General features: G+C 41.8%; 1 protein-coding gene across 7 annotated transcripts in view; it reads left to right on the top strand.

Annotated features, from left to right (window-relative positions):
- nrxn2b (neurexin 2b) overlaps positions 1-25,591 on the top strand; it is a 721,062-nt gene that overhangs the window by 357,944 nt on the left and 337,527 nt on the right. For all 7 annotated transcript variants that reach the window (XM_056368788.1, XM_056368786.1, XM_056368783.1 and 4 more), the window contains one exon: positions 24,597-24,716. In XM_056368788.1, the coding sequence (XP_056224763.1) occupies positions 24,597-24,716 (120 nt within the window). The remainder of the gene's footprint in view (positions 1-24,596; positions 24,717-25,591) is intronic.

Genomic DNA, 25,591 nt, shown 5'->3' with positions numbered 1-25,591 from the left:
TCGCAGCAGTGACAAGGACTCAAATGTAAATCAGTATACTGTGACATCACTGTTGGGTGTGGCTACAGGTGTAGCAATCAAGCCTAGCTCTACTGACCACACCGACATTTCAACATCACCACTGGAGGTGAAACGGACTTAAAGACCCCCTCTGATGAAAATCGAGTGTTTAACCTTGTTAACATCCATATGATTATTTTATATAATACATACGGTACATATGATGAGTGAAATAATCAGTCAACACCATGACTGAGTGTTTCCTCCTTGATCTGCAGTGAACCAGTGACAGTCTCATAAAAACAGATTCAGACAGCCGGGGTTTTATACGTCACAAACCCCAAGGAACCAATCCTGCCCCCCCGGGGGGGTGGTAAATAAACCCAAAGCCTGAACTTCAGACCCAGTTTTCCATTTTTTCACTTTTTATGAGAGAAAACCATGTTAAACAAAATATTAATCACAGCAGATAATTCTTTACAGAGTTGCACCTGTAACCACACAGTGTCAACAGTGCAGCTTCATCGTTGAGGTAAGGAACCTCGATTCCTGTGGGCGTTCAGGCTTTTTGACCCCACTCTCAACATTACACTGTGATGATTTCTCATTGGACTGCAGTTTAGCTAGTTTGAGTTTCTGACGGCCTTTTGAGCCATGGCAGCTACTTCCAAACAAACAACTTTGCCACCGCTGGTTGAGTGAAACATGATGTTGTGGATGCTAGAGATTTCTTCTCCTGCAGGTGCCTTACATGGCTCTTAATACTTTATGTAAAGGATGGAATACTATGGCAGAAGGATGTTTTATATATGATTATATTTTCCAGTCGTGTGAGATAGCTAGCGCTGTTAACCTTGCTCATGTGAGTAAAAACCGAAACCTGCGGTATCAAATTAATTGCAAGAGGTAAACCGAGATAGGGAAATCAATCCATTTGGAAGCATGCACAAAATCATATTGATTTTCACTTGGTAGTAACGAAATACCTCACTATATTTTTCCAATGACCTACTCCCTATCCTATAATTGAGTAATTTTCCAGCTAAATGAGTTTTGGTCTGCATTTTTGGCTTTTTATTCAACAATAGCACAGTGATGACTAATAGTGCCAAGAGATGAGTAAATTTCCATCCATTGCTGTCACAGAAATGTGCACCCCCACAAACACAGATGCACATGGACGCACACATGCCAGATGCATGTATCACTTGATACATATTGTGGGCAGAGAAATGAATCTGAGATTTCACACGCACGCACGCACGCACGCACACACACACACACACACACACACACACACACTCTCACTCTCACTCAAAATATGTCACCTTCCTCAGTCTTAGCTGCTTCCACCCCAGCTGTCAGGCGTCACACTCCTCATAGTGTTTTTTCACTGTCATGAGACTGAAATGCAGCAGGGTTCGTTCAGCCCTGTAACCATTTCCACTGCAGACGCAGTACACGTGTTGAGAGACGGCAGGTATCATGGCAATTTTAAATTTGAATGGATTGTTTGTTCAGGCTGTGTATTGTATTGAATTGGGCTCTTATCTCTCATCCCAGCTCTCTCTGACTTGTCTCACAGCAGATGGCTCTCTTACTTTCTCAGTGAATCACAAATATTGGATTCGAATGAGTTTTCCATCACTCACTTAAATCATGAGTCATCACGTACTGTCTCAGCCAATAGATGTCAAAGATGGATCTGCAGTAGGCGCTAGGTGCTGTCCTCAGCACACACAACATCCTACAGTTTGCAAAGTTTAAGCATGTAACAGAGTTAGACTGTATAAAATTTATTTTGGAAATGCTTGGATTTGGATTTGATTTTTAAAGGCAATTTAATGCTCCAATGGAGGATGGCCCTTTTTATTTAATGTTCATTTTATCCTCCAAAACTCCAGGCCAAATGTGATGCAATGAGCCAATAAGAGGGGTGTATTATTAACATAATGCCTTGGATCTGTGCACCCTCAGAGACAGGAATGCCATTTGATATAAATAGATTCATGTTAAAAGCAATCATCTAGTTCAGCGATGGACAACAGCAATTAATTGCACATTTCCCGGCAGTTAACAAGTTTAAATATAATTAACATTTGTCTCTGTGGTACTAGGATACTGCTAAGCATGACTGAAGAAATATATAGCCAGTAAACACGTTGGATATATGCAGCCCTGCCGGCAGTTGCCTGGAAGTAGCGTGCTGTCACACACAAATCATCTTTAAAAGGCAGGGGGGGAAAACATACACATAAATATGTGCTCCATGGATGCAAAATCATTTAATTTCCGCACATTTTATCATATTTTGCTTTTTGCATGTTTTAATGGAAATGAACCAAATGCCTCTTAAAATGTTAAACAGAAGTGACCTAATAAAGAAGTGCTTTGAAGCCTATATGAACTTCAAAGGAATATGTAATCAGAGCATTTTCCAAACCACAGCTGGAGTGCAATGTGCAAGAGGGTGTTTGTGTGGGAACACCCCATGCGTGGTAAATTTTATATGTACACATGTTTGCTAATGTTTACATTATAATGTACTGTGACCTCCAGCTCCGTCAATATGCATTGTGTTAAAGGTCCCATATTGTATAAGATGAGATTCCCATGTGTTCTTCAGTTATAAAGCAGGTCTAGCTTTTATATTGATACTGTGAAAGTATCAAAGCACTCAGGCCACAGAGAAATGCACACAGCCTTTATTCACACTGAGCCTTAAAACCAGTCTTCAGGACTTCTGTAACTTTGTGATGTCACAACAAAACATACACTGCTCTCAGCCAAGCCCCGTCCACCTGGACCCACCATCCAACACTTGCAGGATTTGACTTCTCTGAGGCCCTGTTTAGACCTGGTATTAACGTCCATCTCAGGTGATCTGATCACAAGTAGACAGCTCTAAATTCATTGACGACACGTATGAGATCCGATCACTCAGACCACATTCAGAGGCGGCCTCGGCCACATGTGTCCACATTCTTTCAGCAGTGTGAACGCAAATGTACCTGGGCCACATTGAAGGACCGCCTACTCTACTCACGTCCTTTGACACAGTCTGATTAGTCCCAACACAGTTTCATCATAAAACAAAAGTATTTTACTATTTCAAATGGATAAAACCTTATTTCTGTATAGAGCTGTGCGCAGGGCATTGACTCGCTCAACCGCTCCGTGCCCATCTCTCTCTCTCTCTCTCTCTCTCTCTCTCGTATATGTATTTAATTTAATATGAAGCGAGCAAGTGAGATCCGATCACAAATGGTCACTGGAGACGCATTTTATAGCCAGCTGTGAACTGACGTACTCAGAGCTGACCACTTGTGAACGGATCACTGAAGATGCATGTTAATGCCAGTTCTGAACAGGACCTGAGTGTTTTCCTTAAATCTCCTGTATTTGTATTCACTTTGACTGCTTTCACTTTGAAAGCAGTCACTGATCTGTTGTTACTACAGCTCCGGAGAGAAGCCTGGGGGAGGAGATGTAAAACTACATTGAGATGGTTTTTGGTTCTTAAAACCACAAATAGATCTTTGTATGGATCAACACTTCAGATAAAACACAGGAGAAGTGTAAATAATAAATATGGGACTTTTAATGTGACGTTAGAAGTTTCTGTCAACTGAAGCCAGCACACATAGCCAAGGCAGGTAGCAAAGTTCAAGTACAAATACAAGAATATGTAATTGGTAGATGTCAGATATATTACTTTGTATGACTCTGAAAACAATAACTCTGAGCATAAGGCCTTGGTTAAGACATATTGAAACCCTTTGGTATATCTTCACTTCCTACCAACAGTTTTAGAATATTAATCAAGGTTTATTCAGCACTCTTAAAAAAATTGCATGACTTACGTTTCTGACCATTCAAGCCCACGTGTAAAAGGCAGGGCTGGGTATCAGACTTTGATATTTTTATGGATCGACCAAACTGGTTATCAAGGATTGAAAAAATGCCTTTGTTTGACACCAAATGTCAATATCTAAGGATTAAATGAGTAAATCTCATTACCCTGTTACCTCCTTCCTGGTGTTAGACTCCAGTTCGTTTAGCCTGGCTCATAAATTAGTTAGTAACTAGCTTTGGGTCCAGGTCGCTCTGCTGAGGGATAATGAGGCGCTGAAGTTGTGTTTGGAATAACTTTATTCCCCTCCTGGCAGCGAACACAATTTTGGCCTTTCAGTACTTTTCTACCACAATCCTAAGCTTATCTGGAGACTTTTTACTGACTACCTGTAGCATGTAGTTTTACTGCTGCTGCAATAGCAACAGCACTCACAGATGCTTTCTCACACACACGAGAGAGAGATCTTCCTACCACTAACCACTCGGTGATTAGATCAAATTCACTGGTTACCCACAAGGCCCCTGCCCTTAAAGCGGAAAGCTGCACCGGAAACAAGTATCAGTGAGCCAATAAGTATGCAGCATGCTTGGACCAGGATCTAATAATGCTTTATAATTTATTTACATAAATATGTTTGAGTGTGTAAAGAAACCGATCTTAAAAATAAAATTGAATTTGTACTGTGATTTTCATTTTGTTAAAATGGACTTGATGAGATTGGTATAAAAAAAAAAGGGTCAATAAGTGAAGTGAAGGTATCCGAATTTGTACCGATATCAAAAATACCTAGTCCTATATAAGGGTGTATACTTCGGTCATCAGAAATTTATTCCAAAATTGACATTAGTAACCCAGTGTTGACTGATTGTTTCCTGTAGAATGACAGAGAAACACAAGACCTTTGTCGTCTGCTTGTAGACGTCTAGATATCTTGTTTATTGACTTGCACTATATTGAATTTATTATATTCATTTAAATATATTTCATATAAGGGATGCAGTTTAATTTTATGTTGTTTTTTTTTTTTTTTTTTTTTTTTTTTTTTAAGAGAGACAATCAGCCAAAACATTCCCCCATTCCACCTAGCTGCACAAATGATCCGAAGAGCTGTTATTGCCAAGTTCTCACAAATGAAAGGGCGATACTCCAGCTGAAGGACATGCTGGGAAGGTGATGAACCATGGTTGTATGAAAACAACTGACCTTACAAAGCTTAGTCTTGTATCATTTAATTCACTGTTTTAAAAGCATTGCTATATTTCGATTCAGTGTTCAACAGCCTAGAAATTTCAGCAACGGTCTCACTGTCAAAGGCCCTTTCCTCACTGTTGAAGCCAACCAAGAGAGAAGTTTAAGCAGGAGGGAGAGGGATGGTAAAGAAACCTAAATTGACAAAGCAGAGCAGGGGGGTGGCGAGCAGGGATAGATGCTGATGACCGCTGACAGATGAACGAGCGGAGAGAGGATGAGAGAAAGAAAGAACAAGGAATCAGGGAAGGCAGGGGTTATAAGTAATACTGAGTGGATGGAGAAGATCTAACAAGGATGACACTGTGCCTTGTAGTTTTTCTTTTTCTATTTACTTCCTCCTCTCTCACGCCTGTCTCTGTTGAACTTAAGACACCTGAGGCAATCTGCTCGCTAGACCTAACTGGGTGAGAAGTCTGGCTTCCCGCCCTTTCTGTCTTATAAGAACTGTCCACACCAGTGTTCCCATGTCCACTTTTACTCTGCCCAAATTTAATTCTTTAACATAGAAAAAGGAAAATAAATAAATAAAAGGTGCATTTTCTGCCCTTTCTCCTGGGACCTATAATGTTGTAATAACTACTTAGTAAACCCCGGTTCGGAATGTCATGGGCGTCGCAAGTGGTATGATCCCATCGCAAGAGGGTCTCTAGTTACAGAACATATCCCCAGGACCACATTTTGCTATGACACACAAACACAAACACAAGCATACACAGAGAGAGAGAGACTCTCAAGGTCGAAATGATACCAGCCCCACTGTCACGGCTGGTAAACATTAAATGTTCTCCTTCATGTTTGTTTTAATTCCTCTGTTTTCCAGAGTATTCCTCTGTAAATGGTTGCTATAATCATGATGGAAAGATCAGAATGCTGCAGACATTCTAAGGAAGTCTTTGTACATGCTATTGCTACATAGCCAACACTAGCATTTACAACTGTTTAACCGAAAGTCTAGGGAAAAGGTTGTGAGTTCATTTTCAAACTTCCTTTACTTGCCTGTCTAGATCGTCTCTAAAAGGTGTTTTAGTGCTTCTGGTTCTAAGCTTTTTATAGAAACAACAGTTGTTTGAACCTTTGTAATGCCAGAAGACTTTCAGTCTGGTACCTCACAGAAATTGAGCACTTTAATAGAAAGTAGAACAAACTTGCTCTTGTCTCTTTTATAGTAAATTAACATATAAACTCAAAAGCTCAATAACATCTAGGCACAGAGGGAGCATGCACTCACTATTTGAACAAATGAACTAAAACTTAGTTTTGTGTTCTGCTGAAATCCTCAGGCACGGAAGTTGCAAAATATCTCTTTGCTCCATCATCAATAGATGGAGCTGGATCGCCCTTTGTATTTATTTTCAACAGAATTTTGTTAACACACAAAACAAAGTTGTCGAAATTGATCAGAGCTCAACAACTCCACAAAGAACATGATCTTTGTCATGAGTGGTTGTGGGGGTGCCTCACGGGCATCACCTCGGTCCATGATCAGTCCGCCTGCACTCAGCGCTACATGGCACCGGCGACAGGTTAGATGTGGACTCATTACGCACACTCTGATGAGAGAACCGAGCAGCCTGGCGCTGTCGAAACCCACACTACCTTGCAGGAATGATGGCTATCCCATGGGAGCATACCCTCCTGCCACAGCATGCTGGGAAATGCGGTTCAAATCATAAATCGGCATCTCTCCCCCTTGGGAACTTTGTCTAGAATGCAAGGACTAGAGATGCGACGAGGGGGAGGAAAAAAGAAACATGAGGAGTAAGGAAGCTGAGAAGAAGCAGACGGTGGAGGGAGAGCAAGAAGGGAGGGAGGAGGTGGCAGCACGGAAGGGTAGAAGGGTGTTGTCTGCATTTGGATCTCCAAAGGGAGCTCTAAAATTCTTGAGAGGAAGGGTAAAATGTATGATTCATTTCCCACTTCTCAAAATCAATCTGCCTTCCTCTCAACATCTTCCCGACGATACGTCTTCCTGCGGTGGCCATCTGCAATTCTAGAAGCTATCAACAGCGGTTATCTTGTCATGGATGCTAAAGCACCAGAGCGCCCCTCCCGCACAGGGGCGAGAAAAGTGGGAAAGAGAAAGTGTGTGGCCCCTGATAGCAGGCAATGAATACAAATGTCTGTGTGCGAGCAAGCATCACACACACATTTGCTTCAGAGAAAAGAAAGTAGGCACACTCATGCACACACACACACGCACACACACACGCACACAGGCACAGCCTTATCTTTGTAATTGGCACGGGGGGTCAGAGCGGCAGGCGTAGATAATCATGGCTGGGGGTCATAATCTGTTTGCCGCTCCCCTCCCTTCTTCTTATTCCTCTTCTTTCATCGACCCCTCCCTTGTCATTATAGCCATACACACTCACAATCCCGTTACAGCCACACACACTCACCCGCACACACTTTCACACTCTTACACACTCTCGACCACCTCCCCCTTTTTTTTTCTGGCCCACTGTTCGTGATGCAGCACCATGTTAGAGATGTTTTGGATGTGGCCGCATGGGGGCTGTTCTGCTGTCGTGTCAGCATGTGACGGTGTCCTCAACTGACTGCCAAAACCCCCAAACCCCCCCCACTATTCAATACCTCCCATGCACCCACACACAGAGAGCCCCTCCGTTCCTCTCCCAGAAATACACCTCTTCTCACACAGAGAAGAACAAAGAGAGCTACTTAACAGGGGGGCAGGACTTGATAGATTAAAGGTGGAGAAATGTAGGTTAGAATAGTGAAAATGGTGCGGTGGTGGAAATATAGTCGGGAGAAACACTAAAACGAGGAGTGGGAAGAGGGAAAAGAGCGATAGGAGAGAGGGGCTTGATATAGACGTCCCCATGCGTTTTTACAGCGTTATCTGCTCATATCTTTCATTTTCAGCGCAGCATTTCAGCTGCAAGCAGATGACTGCCATTTAAAAGGCGCACGTGCAAGAACGCTTGGCACACGCACATGCACACAAACACACCCAGCTTTTCATTAGATGTGCAGCGATAGGCCTGCACTCCTTTGAGATAGAAAATATGATATCTTAAGATAGGAGCCAAATGGCATTATTGTCAAAGGAGGTCTTATCCTGATAACTCTGAAGAGCAAAGTAAATCCTGTCTCTTGCCATAGAAACCATATTAACTGCTGCAGCCTTATGTAACTATTGCAGCTATCTGCGTTTGCTTTTACAGAAAAATAACAAGTCCACATGGGTCACTTGCCCCCGCTGAACAACCCTCAGCCATCTCATAGACCTACATTCCGCCGCAGTAGAAAAGACATTTCTACTCCCATTCCCACACATGATATTTGTATATAATAACCATTTGGTGAATGATGCTGCAATCCTGTCTGCATGGGAAAAAACTGCATCCAGACACACACATTAAATGTCTATATAGTATATACAGACTATGTGGTCCGGCCAAAAACACACTTTGCAATTTAGCCATTCCTCGGCTCATTTTTAAACAAGACACTTCCGAATCTGAAAGTCAATGAAGGCAGTTAACAGAGTTACTGGTCATGAATCATGAAATAGCACCCCTGGGTCTCTAGATAAGGCATCATTTACATAGTCTTACCTCCAAAAATTCAATTGTAGCCACACGTATAAGAAACAGCTCAGTTTTCTCGGTTGCAGGGAGCCGTTATTGTCACCACTGAGTTACACAAATCTATTAAGACTTCTTACCATTAGGAAAAAAAAAAGGTGTAATATCATTAAAACCAATGAACAATAACCCAATTGTACTGTGCATGGCATCATAATACACTGAAAACCACTATTCTTATGTGCATCTGCATCATTTTAAATGTATTTCTGTGCTTTCCTCCTGTAGTTTTTTTTTTTTTTAAAGCAGGCATTAGATTTATTTAAGCAAAGTCAATATTAGATACAAAGGCAGAAGAAAAGTGTTTATTAAAATTATTGATTCCCCAAATGAGAAATGTGTGTTTGTCTGTGCATACCATGACTTATCCATTGTATAAATACTTTATAATATTCACAGATATTTTCAACCAAGACCTGATTCAAATTATGTGCCTGTGGCTGTAATTAATACAATATAAGTTAATTTAGAGCATACAGCGGCATATTCATATTCCTTTATCACAGGGCTTTGAAAGGAAGTGTGGTTATCTAATCAAAGGGACACCAGACTTTACTAGACAATCACAAGAACACGAATAATTCAGAATCACCTGCAGACCTTCCAGTCTGATTCATTTTTTACATAAAAGACCTGACACATGTATTATACCTATTTTCTGAAGGACTGTCCTTCATTTCGAGAGAAAAAAAAACAAGCACCTTTTCAACTCTAGCAGTAAGCCTGTTAAATTCCTTGTAAACAAAATAAAGGTTTTTTTAATGCCAGGAATGCTGTGTTAGTTTCAAAAGACTGAAGTATATCAAGAAGCCACCTCCAGAATGTGGGCACATTGTGTTCACCTTCACTTTATCATCTAACTTTATCTGCAACCTTGCAGAACAAACTGTGTTTAAAAAAAAAAAAAAAAAAAACTGTCAAAAATAGACACTGAGCTGATTAAAGTAAATGCAAGCATGGCAAGTATGAAAAATGCACTATGATGAATAAACAAGAGAGAAAGAGCTTTGACTGAGAGAAGGTTAAACCTGTTCTACATGCTCCCCTAAGATCCCCAAGACATCACTGACTGCTGGGGCCAGTTGCACAAAACACCTTGTAGTCTTCTCCTTAAGGTTTGCTTAAAATGCTCACTTAAGTATTTAAGGTTTTCTCCTTATCTTAGTCTTATACTTAAGGAATCACTTAAAGTCAGTTAAACTGTTGCACAAAAGACCTTTGTGACCAAAGTAAGGAAAAAACAAAAGCTACCTCTTTAACTCAGCTAAGGAAAAATTAATCCTTAAATGCCATACTTTTTGTTTTTTTTTAAGGTTATTTTTTCTGGCTTTTAATGCCTTTATTCTAGATACAGTCAGAGAGAGACAGGCAGCAAAGGGCCACCGGTCGGGTTTGAGCCCGGGCCACTGCGGTTAGGACTAAGTCTTGATTGTAAGCGCTCTACCAGGTACCAGGCCCTGAAGTGCGATACTTCAATAGAAAACGTAAGGTTTTTCTGTGCGTCCTACGTCCAGGGACGTTTATTTTCATAACAAAAATTTGATGAACTTATTCCGTTCACATAAAAATGCAAATATTTTTCAGACGATGAAGCCCTGTCATACGACGTCTGCAGTGCCATCTGTGACCGTACTCACACACATTCACATACCAGCCACATTATCATATGTCATGAAGCTGTATCATATCTGTCCACAATGTTCATTTCTACTGGTACAGTTCAAGTTCAGTATTAAGACCCATCATGCTGGAGTCATACCAGTGGCATTTAGCTGAGCATACACACTGTTATAAGTGTGTATGATATCTGCCATCTCTCCTACATCTCCTGACTGGCTCATCAACAGTGTGTTGTTCCTAAAGTTAACAAATTATACAATATTTCCTTCTGCATGAGGAGATTATCATTAAATGTGAATTTATGTAGAGGTCATTATATTTCTGCATTACAAAGCAGGCAGGAGATTACACTACATGTATAAACCAGGACTTCATAAAAAATGTTATTCTACTCGCCATCAATAACCCACATCTTTAATAGCTGAGATTCCAAGGTTTTTTACAGGAACAAGCCAAAGAGGCTACAGCGTGATAAATAAACCCTGCAGCCTGCTGGTTTGGGTCGTGTGTAAGAGGGAAGCATTATACCGCAAGGAAACACTATCAGCATTAATGCTTTCTCTGAAAAGCATTATTCCAGAACATTCTATTCACTTAGTTTATCCTGTCAAGCCGTGTTCCTGTAAGAACTGAGAAAATATATTCGAGGCTATTATGTGATTTCTTTTCATTTACAATATCAATATGAGGGTTTCATAGTTACGCACATCCAACCTTCATTTCAACTTATCTGTTTGAATTGGTTGTATTATACTGATTGGTTAGGGTTAGAGATTGCATATTCTCTGTTACTGCTTACCGGTACATTTATGGTATTTGTTTCAACATGTATTTCAATCAGGAGAGACTAATATTAGGAACAGAAGGAATCGACTTTGCTGCTTAGACCCCAGCAGGAAGCGGATCACCAGGGAAAGTGGTGCATAGGTTTAAGGTCCTTCCAGTTAGAGGAAACTTCGCCCAGGGGCTTAGACACTGGCGGTGGTGATGAGGAATGGAGCTTGAGGATGGGAATGTCTTCATGAAAGGGAAACGTCTGATTGGATGTTTTGATTTTGGAGATGGACAGGCATCCATGGTTGAAGTGGTGAATGGGTGGAGGTGGGTCACCAAATGTTCCCGGTTCTGAAGTGACAGCAGAGAGAGAGAGAGAGAGAGAGAGAGAGACTTTTGGTGTGACAGCTTACAAGTGATTGGCTAAATGCCAGCGTGTCAGGTTGTGACTGGATGAAGTCAAGAAGGAGCTGGTGGAGGGCAGAGATAGCAAGAGACAGTGCTTGTGACTAAGAGGGCATGCACAAGGACATAGTCTTCCTTACTTGACAAGTGAAATATTACAGGGACTATTTAACCGTTAACATAATTTCCATTTCATTTTAACACCTCCGCCGCTGAATTCGACAAATTAAGACAGAAAGATTTGTTTGCATACACTGTTCGTGCTGCTTTCGTGCCACCAACCGAGCCACAATGGCACGCATGTTATTTCACACAGTGTTTGAAAGTGTAGCACCTGTGATATAAACTGCAACAGTACAGTTGGGAATGTCATTTCCTACGGTTTATATTAATTCCCCAAAATGAGCCACGGAGCAGAACATTAGCTCGCTTTCAAATGGAAATCAGACAATGATCATATGCAGTGAAAAGCCCACACTGAATCACTTAAAACTGAATGAATAAACATGTGACCTGCATACTTCTCAGTCAGTTCGTAACTATGTTCTGCTGTCACACCTGCCAAAATATATGTTTGCCTCTTTGTTTGTTTCATGAATGCAGTGATAAATCATTCCCATTGCTGTGGTTCATTTTGGGGAATATAACAAATACCACATAGACACTTTGCCATTTAGCTCGAAGTCCTGTTTGCATCCCATAAGGGATTTGACACATACCATTTTGCACACGGCGTACTCAATCTCTCATTAACATTTCTAATGACCGTGGTTAGCATATGAGAGCGGCGCCAGGGAGGGCTTCGGTGTCCCGGAGTTGTGGCCTCGTCGTCCAGACAGCAGTCGACTGGAGTAATCAAGTGTGAAGGTTATGAGGAGCAAACCGCCATTAACCTCCCAAACACAGGCCATCATCACTGTCTGCAGAGGACAGAGGGAGGGGTGTGTGTGTGTGTGTGTGTGTGTGTGTGTGTGTGTGTGTGTGTGTGTGTGTGTGTGTGTGTGTGTGTGTGTGTGTGTGTGTGTGTGTGTGTGTGTATGTGTATGTGTGTGTGTGTATATGTGTGTGTGTGTATGTGTGTATGTGTGTGTGTGTATATGTGTGTGTGTGTGTGTGTCAGTGTATAAATGAGAGCGAGTGCCAGAGCTGGTGAGTGTAGTATAGATTTGTGTGTGTGTGTGTGTGTGTGTGTGCATGTCCTTTATTGGATTGTGTGTGATCGTGATGGGAAGTGTGTGAGTGCACAGTGTGTGTTTGAAGCCAGGTATATCATCAGTTGAGTAGAGAGGATTGTGTGTGTGTGTGTGTGTGTGTGTGTGTGTGTGTGTGTGTGTGTGTGTGTGCAAAAGTGCTTGCAGCATTCATGTTTGAGGCCTTGACTACAGTCTCTTAAAAAGTCTTTGTCGTGTGTGTGTGTGTTTGTGTGTAGTTTCACACCTGCTCATATATACTCTGATATTTTGTATCTATTTATTCAGATTTGTGGGAAAATCAGGACATTCATCCAACTCTGTCTGCCTATCCAATGTGTTCTCAGCACACATTATTCCCATATGGCAGTACAGTATGGCTGTGCTTGGCATGCTCAGGCCTGTGACCGCCTGTTTGACATGCCACTGTGTCGGCTGGTGTGATGCCATGCTGAACCGACCCATCTGCTCCAGGCCCCGAGCTGGCACAAGGGAGAGCTCATTGGAGGCAAGCATGAGGAAAAGGGCATTGGACCTGGGGTTTGGCGAGGCATGGCTTCCAAAAAATCCCCTGAACCTCTGCCCTCAGAACAGTCCAGTGCATAAACAAGGGTGTGATGGAGTGTGAGGGTGTGTTTGTTGTCAGTGGAGAGTAGGAGAGCAAATACACTCATGAAAAATGGATAAGCTGTCCACCTTACAAGCTGCGGAGTAGTTCACCTACAGTTGAAGGCTGGTCTAAGTCTTAATTATGCAAATTTGTTTTTCACATCATGTTGATGAAAGTATCATTAAGACTGCCGTTTTAATGGAGTTCTGCTTTTGGCTTAATGACAACTAAATCAATGTTATTTAGAAAAAGAAAACAAGTCTAAAAAAAACTAATATTTGAATATGAACATTTTCAATGATGCAGTTGTACAGCGTTACAAAACAGGATGTGTTCCTCAGGATGATGCCAACTGGCTTCTCTTTCTCATTACATCATGGGTTAGAGGTGGGTGCTGTAGGTGGGGTGCTGTAGGACAATGACTGTGTTATTATGTGTGGGTTCTGGCAGTGGGGCTGCAAGTGTGAATGTCAGAGGCCACGTTTTGGAGGTGACATATTTTCAAATACATACTTATTAGGCAAGTCATTCCTTCCTATGTTCACAGTGAATGCAGCTACTATATGCTGAAGTATACAGTATATTTTACAAGTGCTAAAGGCTGTGTTTCAAGATGATAAAATTTGAATAAAAATATGTCAGTTAAGTAAGTCATACCTATGACCGAATCACAGCCGTGCTGATATACAGTGCATCACTCCCTCTTGTTAGATATTGCTTTTATACAACAGTTCTATATATTCTTTAACAATAATAATTAACAACAGATTATGATTTGTTTGTTTATCCCATCCATTATTTAGCTAGGCTGAGGTATCCAGGCCTCTTTCCTTCCCTTCATCCTCTTCTGACGACAATACATAAATTAATTCAAATGTTATATCTGGAAATGTATTCATCTTTGCAAAGTTTGTTACAATATAAGATAGATAACGACCCTTAACGTAACGCTAATTAATGGTCAATGGAACACCTGTGAAGCGGAGTGATACACGTAGTTAAAAGTCCCAGTTCTGTTGTTGTCTATATCAGCAGTCACGGAATACCTCTCGTCCTATCAAATTACTTGGTCGCAACTAACTGGGGCATAATTAGGGCTAATTAATTACTGAACAATTATTGTTTTCCAGTTGTTTTAACTATCGTTTATGTAAATTTCGTGGGTGTGACCGTGTCCCGTTGGAAAGGGCTGCAGCGTGTCAAGCTTCTACCGCCATGATGTTGCACGTATTGTACATGCGCAGACGTGTGTACAAACAAAAACTGCAAGGTAAGCGGCAACACTTGCATGTGGACAAACAAATCACAACAACAAAAAAAATATTGTTACACAAGTAATACGGCTGTTTTCAGGAGTAGCTCACTACATAGGTTGTGTGCGTAGCGGACGAGAGAGAAAGAAAGCGGTTATGCCGGCAACCGGAGCAGAGTTGGCTAGTTAGCTAGTTAGCTATCAGTAAACATTATAGCTCCGAGCATTTAGCACGGTGTATGTGCAACAACTTCAGTTTGAACCACAACCCCTCAAGACCGAATTGGCCGTGTGTTCCCTGTGCTTCGCAACTACTGTCCAGACTATGAGACAGGAAAGGTGAGGCAGGTGAATGCAGGATTCTGCATTGTCCCTAGAGGGTGTCCTTGTTAGTTATGGTAAATGTTTTTCACATAGGCCTAAGTGACTTTTTTTTTTTTACATTTTTCCTCCATAGTGCACATTTGATATTTTTACTGTCAACTCAGAAGAATAATCCTAATACTTGTTCAGCCAGGAAGCAGAAAGGTGAAGATGTCTACACAGAGAGCAGCAACATACAGGAGAGAGATTTTCAGCACAGGAAAGACAGGCTGCACTAAACCATGAGACAGGACAGAGCCTGAGTTTAAGAGAGATTTGCTGCTGCTACTTGCATGAGAAGGTATGTTTCAGTCTGGTCCATATTTTTGACATTGGTGCAGTAAACAGCTGAATTGCATGCTGAGTTTGGGGGAGGTCTCAGCTCTGCTTGCATATCTGTAAAGCTTACAGCACACCACTGGTGTGATATGATGTGTGTTTTCTCTGACTGAGGTTAGTTTTAGGCACAATGGGTTAAAAATGGTTAAAGTCAGATATATAGAAGTTATCATTGTTATGGTGGGACTGGAAATGTAGCAGCTGATGCCTACCACACATGAGAAGACTAAAAGACTAAAGTCTGACACCCTCAAACATCTAAAGACAATGTGTCATAAGTCACAACGTTTTTAGTGTCATACTTTAAGATTATTTCCCATTATGCTCCAGTTGGACATTTACAGGAAGAAAGAAGAAGTTTTTTTTCCAGACTTTTTTGCTCTTTGAAATTTTACATAATGATAATAATAATTACTATTAGAGTTGTGGTGTGGTCCCGTCATCATGATCATTTGGTGTAATGTGATTGTCCAAGCTGTCTTATGTCAGTTTTTTTTTCCGTCTTGACCTTCTGATAAATTCAAACATGTTCATCAAGTTTTCAGTCTTGGCTGATGCACAGTTACGTTCAATGACGTGAGCACTGTCAACTTCTCCAGCACCAATAGGAAGCAGCAAACCAACTTGTTAGTGAGCGTGTAGGCGACTCTGGGGAGGAGCAAGAATGTGAGTTGTTTGGTGTGAGGCCTGCAGTAAATACATTATATAGGCAAGGGTAATTGGAAACAAGGAAAAAAAAAAAAATCAAAATAAAACAGGAAATCATAAATACAAAGACCAAACAGTAATTTTTTCAAACTCAATACTGTAATTGTCATGAATGTGTCATGACAATTACAGTATTGAGTTTGAAAAAATTGTTTGTGTTTGGACCTCATGTATCTAATGCTGGTCTCACACCAAAACGACTCGCATTCATGCACCTACATGCTCACTATCAACCTGGTTTGCTGCTTCCTGTTTGGTGCTGGAGAAGCTGACAGTGTTCACATCATTAAACGTCACTATCTGCATAAACAAAGACTAAAAACTTCCGATAATATTAAACATGCTTGATTTTAATGCAACATAAAGCTGAAATAAAAGCAGCTCAGACCTTACACTAAACCTAGATCTAGATGATGGGAGTGCATCGCAAAAACTGTCATGATTTTCTTCCGATGTTGGAAAATTTGTCTGTGATAGTGGAATCCTGTCCTCAATTACACGCTAAACCACTTGGCATATGTGTGAATATTTGTAAAGAATAAGTGTCATTTTAAATCGGGGTTGCTAATCAGTGTGTGTTTCAGAAGACTTCAGGGGTCCCTTTCAGTACAGTAGTGAGATTTGCAGTATTTATAGGATTTGTTCATTTGGGTGGGAGGAGAACGCTCAGCCATTTGAACTTAAGAGGCAACATGCTGTGAGGCTGTTTAAAAAAAAATCAATAGCAAGTCAAGCGGATTCAGAGGAGATACAGTTCAGGAGGGTGTTTGAAAAGCAGAGATACCTGGGGCCGATCAGCTGTTTGTGAATTTGTGTGTGTGTATAAAAGGAGTGTGTTTGTAGGCAGTGCAGAGAGAGTCATGTGAGAGCAAAGAGGTTGTGTTGAGGGAGGAGAGGATTGAGGGACTGACAAGGAGGCGACAGGAAGAGAGAGAGAGTGTGTGTGTGTGTGTGTGTGTGTGTGTGTGAGGGAGGTGGGGGCGTTCCTCTTCATTACCAACACTAAGGAGCCATGCCAGGAGCACAGATGGCAGAGGAGAGAGGGGGCATGAGGTTGGCACATAAACTGCAACACACACTCCTCACATTCACACACCCAAAAAGACATTAAAAAAAAAAAAGATGTAAATCCAAAGAATAAGCCCTCGAAGCTCAATATGTTTTTATAAAAATTGTGATATACAGTTCAAGTATAACAAACACACACATTCACATGCTGTAGATATTGTCCTCAAAATCACCTGCCCATACACACACTTTCACACACAAACGTGTCATCGAGCCATCCCATTGTGTTCCTGTGCCAGTTTCTTGGCCGGGAAAGCGGCCATGCTGACGCTGCATCTCTCTCTTTGTCTTTTGGCTCTCACTTTCTGTTACTAACACACACACACACACACACACACACACACACACACACACACAGGCATCGCATTAGACTCTCTTTCCCCATACTCTCGCCATCACCAATGCTATAATCTAAGACCTAAATAAAAATTTGAAAAGCACCTTTTTCAAAATGGTTTCATTCTCTTTATCTGTCACACACACACACACACACACACACACACACACACACACACACACACACACACACAGACCCCCAATGGTCCAATTAGGTCTTTTTGCATGGCAGGAAAGCAGAGCAGCGTATTTGTGTGTGGGAGATGTATCTATTGTGCGCGCAGCATGTACTCCTCTCCTCTGCAAGGTTGAACGGAAGAGCAGCTCTTACACTCTTTCTCATACACACACACAAACATACACACATAAAGACGGACCTCCCACAAATGTAGGAAGCTGGAAAGCCACATAGTCTCAGTTCATTGCCTACTGTACCTACAGTACACCTAAGAACCGCCTACCACCTCCCTGCTTCATAGCTGAAGTGTCTCTGTTACATGAAGATCCAGCTTTTAACACCAGCTGTTAAAATGTTTGTGTATTGGCACTCTACATTTCATTCATCATGTATGATTAGCTGGACACAGACAATAAAACACCACCAAGAGATATTGATAAAATATATTTATCATTATTGATTTATTGCTACTTTTCCACTGAAAAAAAATAATATAATGCATCTGTTATTGCTTTTTCCATCTACATGTGAGGTTGGTTTGATATTGTCTGTTCAGTAGATGCTAAAGTTATTTTTTAGTCTTTGGTAACTTTAGAAAGCAAGAAAAGAAAAACACTAATCAATGGATTAGTGATTGCTGGTTTTTGTTTTGGATTATCATGTTCAAATTTTATGTCTTATTTTAGTATATTTTTTATAGCATTACAACATTATACAGCATAGCCTTAATATTCGGCATGTAGTGCAATCACTGAAATTAAATCTGTTTTGTCAGTGTCAATCCAAAAAAGCCAAACTTTGTTTTAGATAACTCTTATTCTGCATTTAGTTGGATCTTTTCTCCTTTAATGAGTTTTATGTTTAAAGTAATTCAGACATGAATGAAGGTTTAGTTTTGAACTAGTTTTTCAGAATTGTCATTGTGGTGTCATGGTGGTGACCTGATGGTTAGGGCACATGTATATCCTCAGCAGTGAGTCTCCAGTTCGACTCCCAGCCGGCCAAAGCATTTGCTGAATGTCATTCCCCTATTCTCTCTCTACATTTCCTGTCTTTCTATATATGTCACTGTCTAACAAAGACATACAGTGCCCAAAAAAATAACTGATGATTGATTCCCATGGCAGTGCCACTATTCAGCATGTGACATTGCAATGCTGCAAGATATATCCTGTGCTTTCAGTTTTAATTAACAGAGTGTATATCCATATATTTAAAGCTGTATGCACCTGTGTGTGAGTGTGAGTGTGAACGGCACAGTGTGTTTACAATGTGCCTTCACAGATGGGTGCACTACAGGGGGCTGCCTGAGGTCACCTGGTAGTGAAATGCTAATCATGAACATAAATAAGTTCTACACTCATTCTACACATGCACATATTCCCACTGTGATTACAGCATCTGTCTGTCTTGCTAAGCAGGGATTTTATGGAGACATCTTTTTTTTTTTTTTTTTTTTTTTTTTTTTGTTCTGTCCCCCACTTTTCCATATGAATCCACAAAGAAGCCAAGCATTACAGGCCCCTGGCCAGCATTTAGTCTCTTTGGTTCTGTTTTTAACCTCCTCTGTTGCTCTGCATGAAAAATCCATTTCAGTCATCTGGTATCCACCCTCATCTCTGCATTCTCTGCTTTCTCTCCCTCTCTTTCCATCTCTCTCTCGCTCTCTCTCTCTCCCTCTCCCTCTCCCTCTCCCCCCCCTCCTCAGTGTGTCATTCTCTCAGGACTATATCAGCATCCTCCCTCTTTCCTCAGAGTGGGGCTACTGAGCCGAGAATGAAACTCTGGGGAGTGTGGATCTTTCTTGAGCCCATTTTAATTGGACTGCAGTCCACTGTTATACTTTCTTTCTTCCCATGGGTCCTTGTAAGTGTGTGCGCGTGCGTGTGGATGGGCAAGTGTGCGTAGATTCATGGAAACCCATGACCTCAGAAATCCCGAGTGCTAGCTGCTCATCATTATGTTCTCTTCCGGGGAATTTGAATTACAGAGGGTGGCAGGTTCTGTCAAACATTGTAAAAAAGAATTTGACGCCGTAGTAAAAAGGGGATCTGCTGTTATGGAAGTTGACTAACATAGTAGCTCAGGTTCCTCTGTTTTGTTGAGTCAGTGTTGAGATGAAAAAGGCAAAGTGGCATATTCAGGGCACGGCATTGTTCTGATAAAAGATTTTCTCTGTCGAGTGTTACATTTATTTTGTTCTGTGACGGCTGATTGGAGGCTTTCCAACACTACGCTGATGTCTTAATGTACATAAATTTATTTCTACCTCTGATCTAAATCCTAATCCCAGTGGCATTTTAACATAAAGTAGGTTTTTCCTCAACATCTCTGAATGGGCTTTAGTGTGACTGAGTGGACTGGGGTATAAACTGTCTGGTTAGCTCATCTCATTCAATCCCTCACAGCAAACTTTGACCCTCTGACTTGCTGACACACCCTACAGTTACCCCTGACTCCTACAATCCCAACACTGTATAAATACATATGCTTGAGAGACCCTGACAAACGTCCGGCTTCAGTGGCTTGTCCTCATGTATGACTGCATGACTCACTGCCGGTTCTGCTGTCGTCTACTGTTGCACCAGCAGCCCGACTTGCCAGGGACTGCCTGTGGCCTTATCATGCTGTGTTGGTGTTGTTTTAGACACTGCATTGGCTAGCAGTGACCGTTCCTCTTTGGCCAGCCTCGAGCCCTCTGGCCCGCATCAGACTTTGGCACGCTCGTTAGCGTAACAGCCATGTCAGGGAAGCTTGCTGGGTCTGCTGTGTGGCCAGCATCAGTCAGGGATGATCCTGAGTGACAGTGGGGATGTGAGCTAGACCACACGGAGCTCTGGTTTCATGCAGAATGCAAAAAAGAAACAAAATGAAACATGCCTCTCAGCAGTGTTTTTAGCATTGTTAGTTGATGTTGGAGCTTAAAGCTGCGATGTCTGTGGCAAACAAGAATGAGATAATTAATTGTGCTTGGCAACTTATTCGGTTTGCCAGATGCTTCTCAGACTTATGAGTGTACGCATTTTCATCAGCGGCCTGAGAGACATCTGGAGCTCTGTGCCACTTTTGCACAGTAGGAGAAAACAAACATTTCTCTTGAATCTCCTGATTGTTGTGGTAGAAATGCTGTCATTATTGCCCACTGCACACTGATGATCAGCTTCACTCTCTCAAATTGTTTTGATTGGTGTTTAGACATGATAATTATACAACTGTGCTCTAGTACTCAGCAGCCTGAATAGAGACTGATGGCAACAACCAGCAGCTATTGGCTGACGGCTTGTGTTTCATTGATCCGATTGCATTAATCAAGGTTGTTTACAGAGAGAACACAGCAACCAGTGATGGATGACTGCTGGTAATTAAGCAACAATCCGCAAACATCACACCTCTCATTTATGGTGTGCTGACACAGTCAATGAAAATAATCCACAGCCCCGGCTATTTTTATACCAGCTCAGAAATCTCTTTGGCATCTCTTCATCTCGCGTGGGACATATTTAGAAAGTGCAAGGAAAGTGACAAGCTGAGAGACGCAAAAGAGACGCAGTGTTGGCGAAAGAGGAAGCTGCTGCGCACACAATCGCAGTCCTTTGCCCCGTCGTTCTCTAAGACAAAAGTGAGAGGGCACAAGTGGCAGGATAAGAATTAATTGCATTTTAATAATCGCCCGCTCTTTTTATTAAGAGCCCTGCGTCCCCTCCTTTGTTTTTCTAGCATTGAGTACTTTTCTCTGCCACTGGCTGCATTAAAGGCTTAGCGGCTCATTTAACCCGGGACAGCTAACTCCCAGCTTTCTTGTTTCCTGTGTTACCTGAGCAGTGAAATGAAGCTTCACTTCACTGTCAGCAATATACCACACTGAGCCAACACCAGGTGCTTCATCAGTATGTGGTTTTGAGGCTGTCATTGCTTTTAAGTAACGGCGCTGGCATTATGATCTGGGCATTAAGCCAATACACCAATATGTCATATTTTCTAAGTTAAAGTGTTTTAATTTTATAGTCATACTTGTGATTGAGTGTGACTGCAACCCTTCCTATGCGTTTCCTGAAGTGTTGTCGTTACTGGGCATCGCACTTTGCCCCTGCAACCTTATGGCTCCTTGGCTGCACTTTTCCCACCTTCTGGCCGCAGCTTTTTGTTGCTCTGCCAGCCCAGCCAGAGCAGCATATATATCTTTTGCCCCCTCATTGTTAGTGGTATTATGGCCAAATGGCTCCGGCTATGTGTGAAGCAGTGGTCCTTGATCTCCTGTGGCCTATAGCAGCCAAGCCAAATAAATATTACATGGACTCTATTCTAAAGGGTAGCCATTCCCATTCATTTGTGCTGCACTAGACTCCTCTAACTTTTACAATCTTACATCAGCCAGCCGACTCTGCTGCTGCCACTCTGTTGCACCTTGTTTCTTTAGTTTTTTTAGTTATCTTTTTTTTTTTTTTTTTTTTTTTTTTTTTTTGCCATCATCTGTTTTCACATTTCCACCCTGTCCTCCTATCTATCTTTGTATCAGCTTCTGGCAACTTTCATACACTCTTTCTCTCTTTGCAGCAATATAGCAGCATTTTGCTTTATATTTACTTCACACATGGTGTGATCAAAAGTCTCTCTATCCAATTTCATGTGGCTGAAGACAAAAAGCCCATGAAAAAACCCAATATAATAAAAAAATAACGGGAGTAAATAGGAAAACAATTCTCCAGTGGGCCATGTGTGTGTTCTTGCCAGGCGGGGCCATCAATTGATGGGACCTTTTTCTTTTTTTTTTTTTTCTTTTTTTTTTACTCTAAACTAAATTTCACACACAACTGGAAGGGGACAATCATGTTTCACCCGTCTGTACTATATCATCCACTTGAGCACCTTGTATAATACACTCAGGCTCCAGGCGGCCAGCCAGTCGGGAAAGAGCCACTGACCCTGGAAGTGGAGAGGGATTTCTAATATTAGATCTATAATAAACAAATCATCAGTGCTAATGGTGTGAGAAAGGCAGGGTCTTTTGATGTCACAGTTTCTTTATTTACCAGCCACAGTGACACAATGGCCCTAGCTCCACTCCAGAGCTGCCTAAAAACACAGAGAGTACAGGAGGTGGCTTAAAAGAGCTATGTGTAAGTATTACTATTGCTACATAACATTAACAGCTGTTTACTCACCAGTCAAGAAGAAATGTTGAGAGTTCAGCATCAAACTTCATTCACAGCTGTGATCAGCAGTGGAAAGTGACGGCCAAGTTAAAGTGATAGTTTGGGTTATTTGACGTGGGGTTGTATGAGTGATAGTCGGTGTATTATCTGCCGTAGATTCGGATCAGTGAACTCCCAGTTTAGAGGAGCGGCCAGGAGACCGGCACAGAAGCTGAGTGATGTGCTGCTGTGGACGGGGCCTTCTGCAAAAACATGTTTTAACCATTTAATAAACATGCCCACAGAAAAGAAAACTAACATCAGTTGAGGTGTATGCTTTATTTTGAATATTTTCACAACTTTATCCTGCCATCAAACAGCCCTTTCCTTTGGAACTACATTTTTTCAACTGTGAACATCCATATTAATACGCACAAGCACACCTACGCTTAGCTCTGGCCGACGCAAACAGCTGATCTGCGGAGTAATACAGTGCACGCTGGAGATGCAACTCCATGTGAAATAACCCAAAATATCACTGTAACTCTTGCTGCTATCACTTCTTTTCTTCCACTGAAGTTAGCACGCTAACCAGCTAGCCCTAGCGATAGTGACTCACTTTAGCCTCAGATCTGCACTGAAGTCGTTGCACTGCTCAGAGGGCGTATTATAACCTCTCGTCTTGTAAACACAAAGATGACTGATGCTATTGTGAAGCGACAATCACCACCACCTGCTCCTGGCAAGAATCCACATTCCCTGGCAGAGAAAACTTACAAATAGCCTTTTTAATGGAAGCGACTGGTCTCCTCTAGCATTCTGTTATTTCAGTCTCCCCTGTTGCCAATAAGGTGGACGTCTCCTCTCATTATTTTGTTGTTTACAGAATCCTCCTTCCTGTCTGTGCTCGCCGATCACCTTCACCTCGGTGTCATGACGCTGTGCCTATCCCACTATGGCCAGGGCTTCATTTCAGCTCCTGAAGCTGTGTGAGGGATGATTTCCCTTTAGTTGCCGTACCCTCTCATGTTTGTCTATTTTGAACCCTTAAACTAACTTTGACACAGCTCAGATAGCCACTACCTTGACTAAATCCCATCAACTCATCATGGTGCATATAACAAGGTATTAATAACTACTGTCTCAATCAAAATCCACTGTTTCTCCCGCTGTCAATCCCTCATGCCAACAATTTGTTCTAATGTTGGTGTAATAAGGCTCTGTCATGGCGGGATATAAATAGCCTGTTCCCCACTTTGAAAAGATGCTTATGTAACTATGGCTCTAATAAGCATTTCTGCAACACCATATGCCGTTGCATCAAACTGTCTTCTTTCAGTGGCAGCGGCAAAACAGCAGCACGAGAGGCAAGTGGTGGAACTGGGAGAGGAGAAGAATTAGGAGAGGGGAGTGGTTTGGGGGGATGAGCAGTTAAACCATCTAGTCTCGCCCATCAACTCCCCCACTTGCAGGACGTGTTGAGAGAATCATCCATGTGCTGAACTAAGACATGAAATGCTCTGTGAAAGCAGAACACGACTTCATAAAATGCTTGTAACAGAGCATCTCCAGCAGTCGTTGGCTGCCTGTTCTAATCTACTTCCTCAGCTGGTTATGACTTATTTGTCCAACTGTCTTTGATGACATCCCGCCACAACGCTGTGAGCTTTCGAGAAGACATTCGATTTTACAGTCTGTCAGGCCGCATATTTGATTCCTTTCATTCCCAGTATACTGGGAGAATCCATAGTGTGAATGTGTTTTGCAAACATGCAGATTTTCTCCTGTAGCTCTGTCACCTACCATGTGTGAACTGTGTGTCTGTGTGTGGGTGCGTGAGTAGACGCACACACCGTTCCCGCTGTGCTGTTTGTGATTTGAATCCCCCCCCCTCCTACCACAGGCAAAGGACCTGAGATACTGTTCGCGGGGCAGAAGCTAAACGACAACGAGTGGCACACGGTGAAGGTGGTGCGAAGAGGCAAGAGCCTGCAGCTGTCTGTGGATAACGTCACAGTGGAAGGTTAGTCGTGTTTGGGACACAGAGGGATTGATTACTCAAAGGGTTGTGTATTCCAAAATCCCCATGTAATAGCCCCACATTAAATGAATCCACCTTGAGAAAGTTGACTCATTTAAAAGAGGAAACTGACTAATTATGACAATAAAGAGTCATTAGCTAATTAAACTGATATTGAGGGAGACTGGTAACAGCTTTAAAAAAAAGTGTTTAATGACAGCAGTCATAATAATGTTGAAATTAAGATAAGTGGAACACGATCTTACCCACAGTACGTCACATATTAAAAAACATAAATTGTGAACAAGCTGGTTGCAACAGTAGTGAATCCATACATTCATATGAAGAAAGTGAAAGAAGAAACTATGCAATTTAGACTGAGCACAGAAGAGAAATTAAGGGGAAGAGGCTTTTCAAGCATATAACAACTGCAGCTGAGCAGCTGTGTACAAAGCACGGAGGAAAAGGTTCAGCCAACGTCTAAGAAAATAGCAAAGGAAGGATGAAAGGTCAAGAGATGAGGTGGAGTCACAGGCACTCACTGTATTGTGGCCTCGGGCGAAAAAGGATGGCAGGGCAAAGAATGAAGAAAGAGGTGAGGAAAAAGGTGTAAACTAGACGAAGGAAAGAGAGTAGGCACGCTGAGGCCAGGAGCAAGGGATGACCCTGTGAAGTTCCAACTGGTTCACAAACTGGTTCATGGGGAAGAAAATAAGGAGGAATCGCCCAGGGAGTCTTGGCAAGGCTGGCCGGGCATCAGCAGGGAAGGCAGTTTGCCAAGCTCATTACTCAACATCTCCCAGTAAACACTATATAAATTGTGGAATGTAGAGTGCAAACAAAAGATTTTCTGCAATATTATGTTTGTATATTATCCT

Source organism: Seriola aureovittata, chromosome 23, assembly GCF_021018895.1.
Source record: "Seriola aureovittata isolate HTS-2021-v1 ecotype China chromosome 23, ASM2101889v1, whole genome shotgun sequence".
NCBI lineage: Eukaryota > Metazoa > Chordata > Actinopteri > Carangiformes > Carangidae > Seriola > Seriola aureovittata.
Note: the sequence above shows the minus strand (reverse complement) of the source record. Positions and strands in the feature narration are given on the sequence as shown.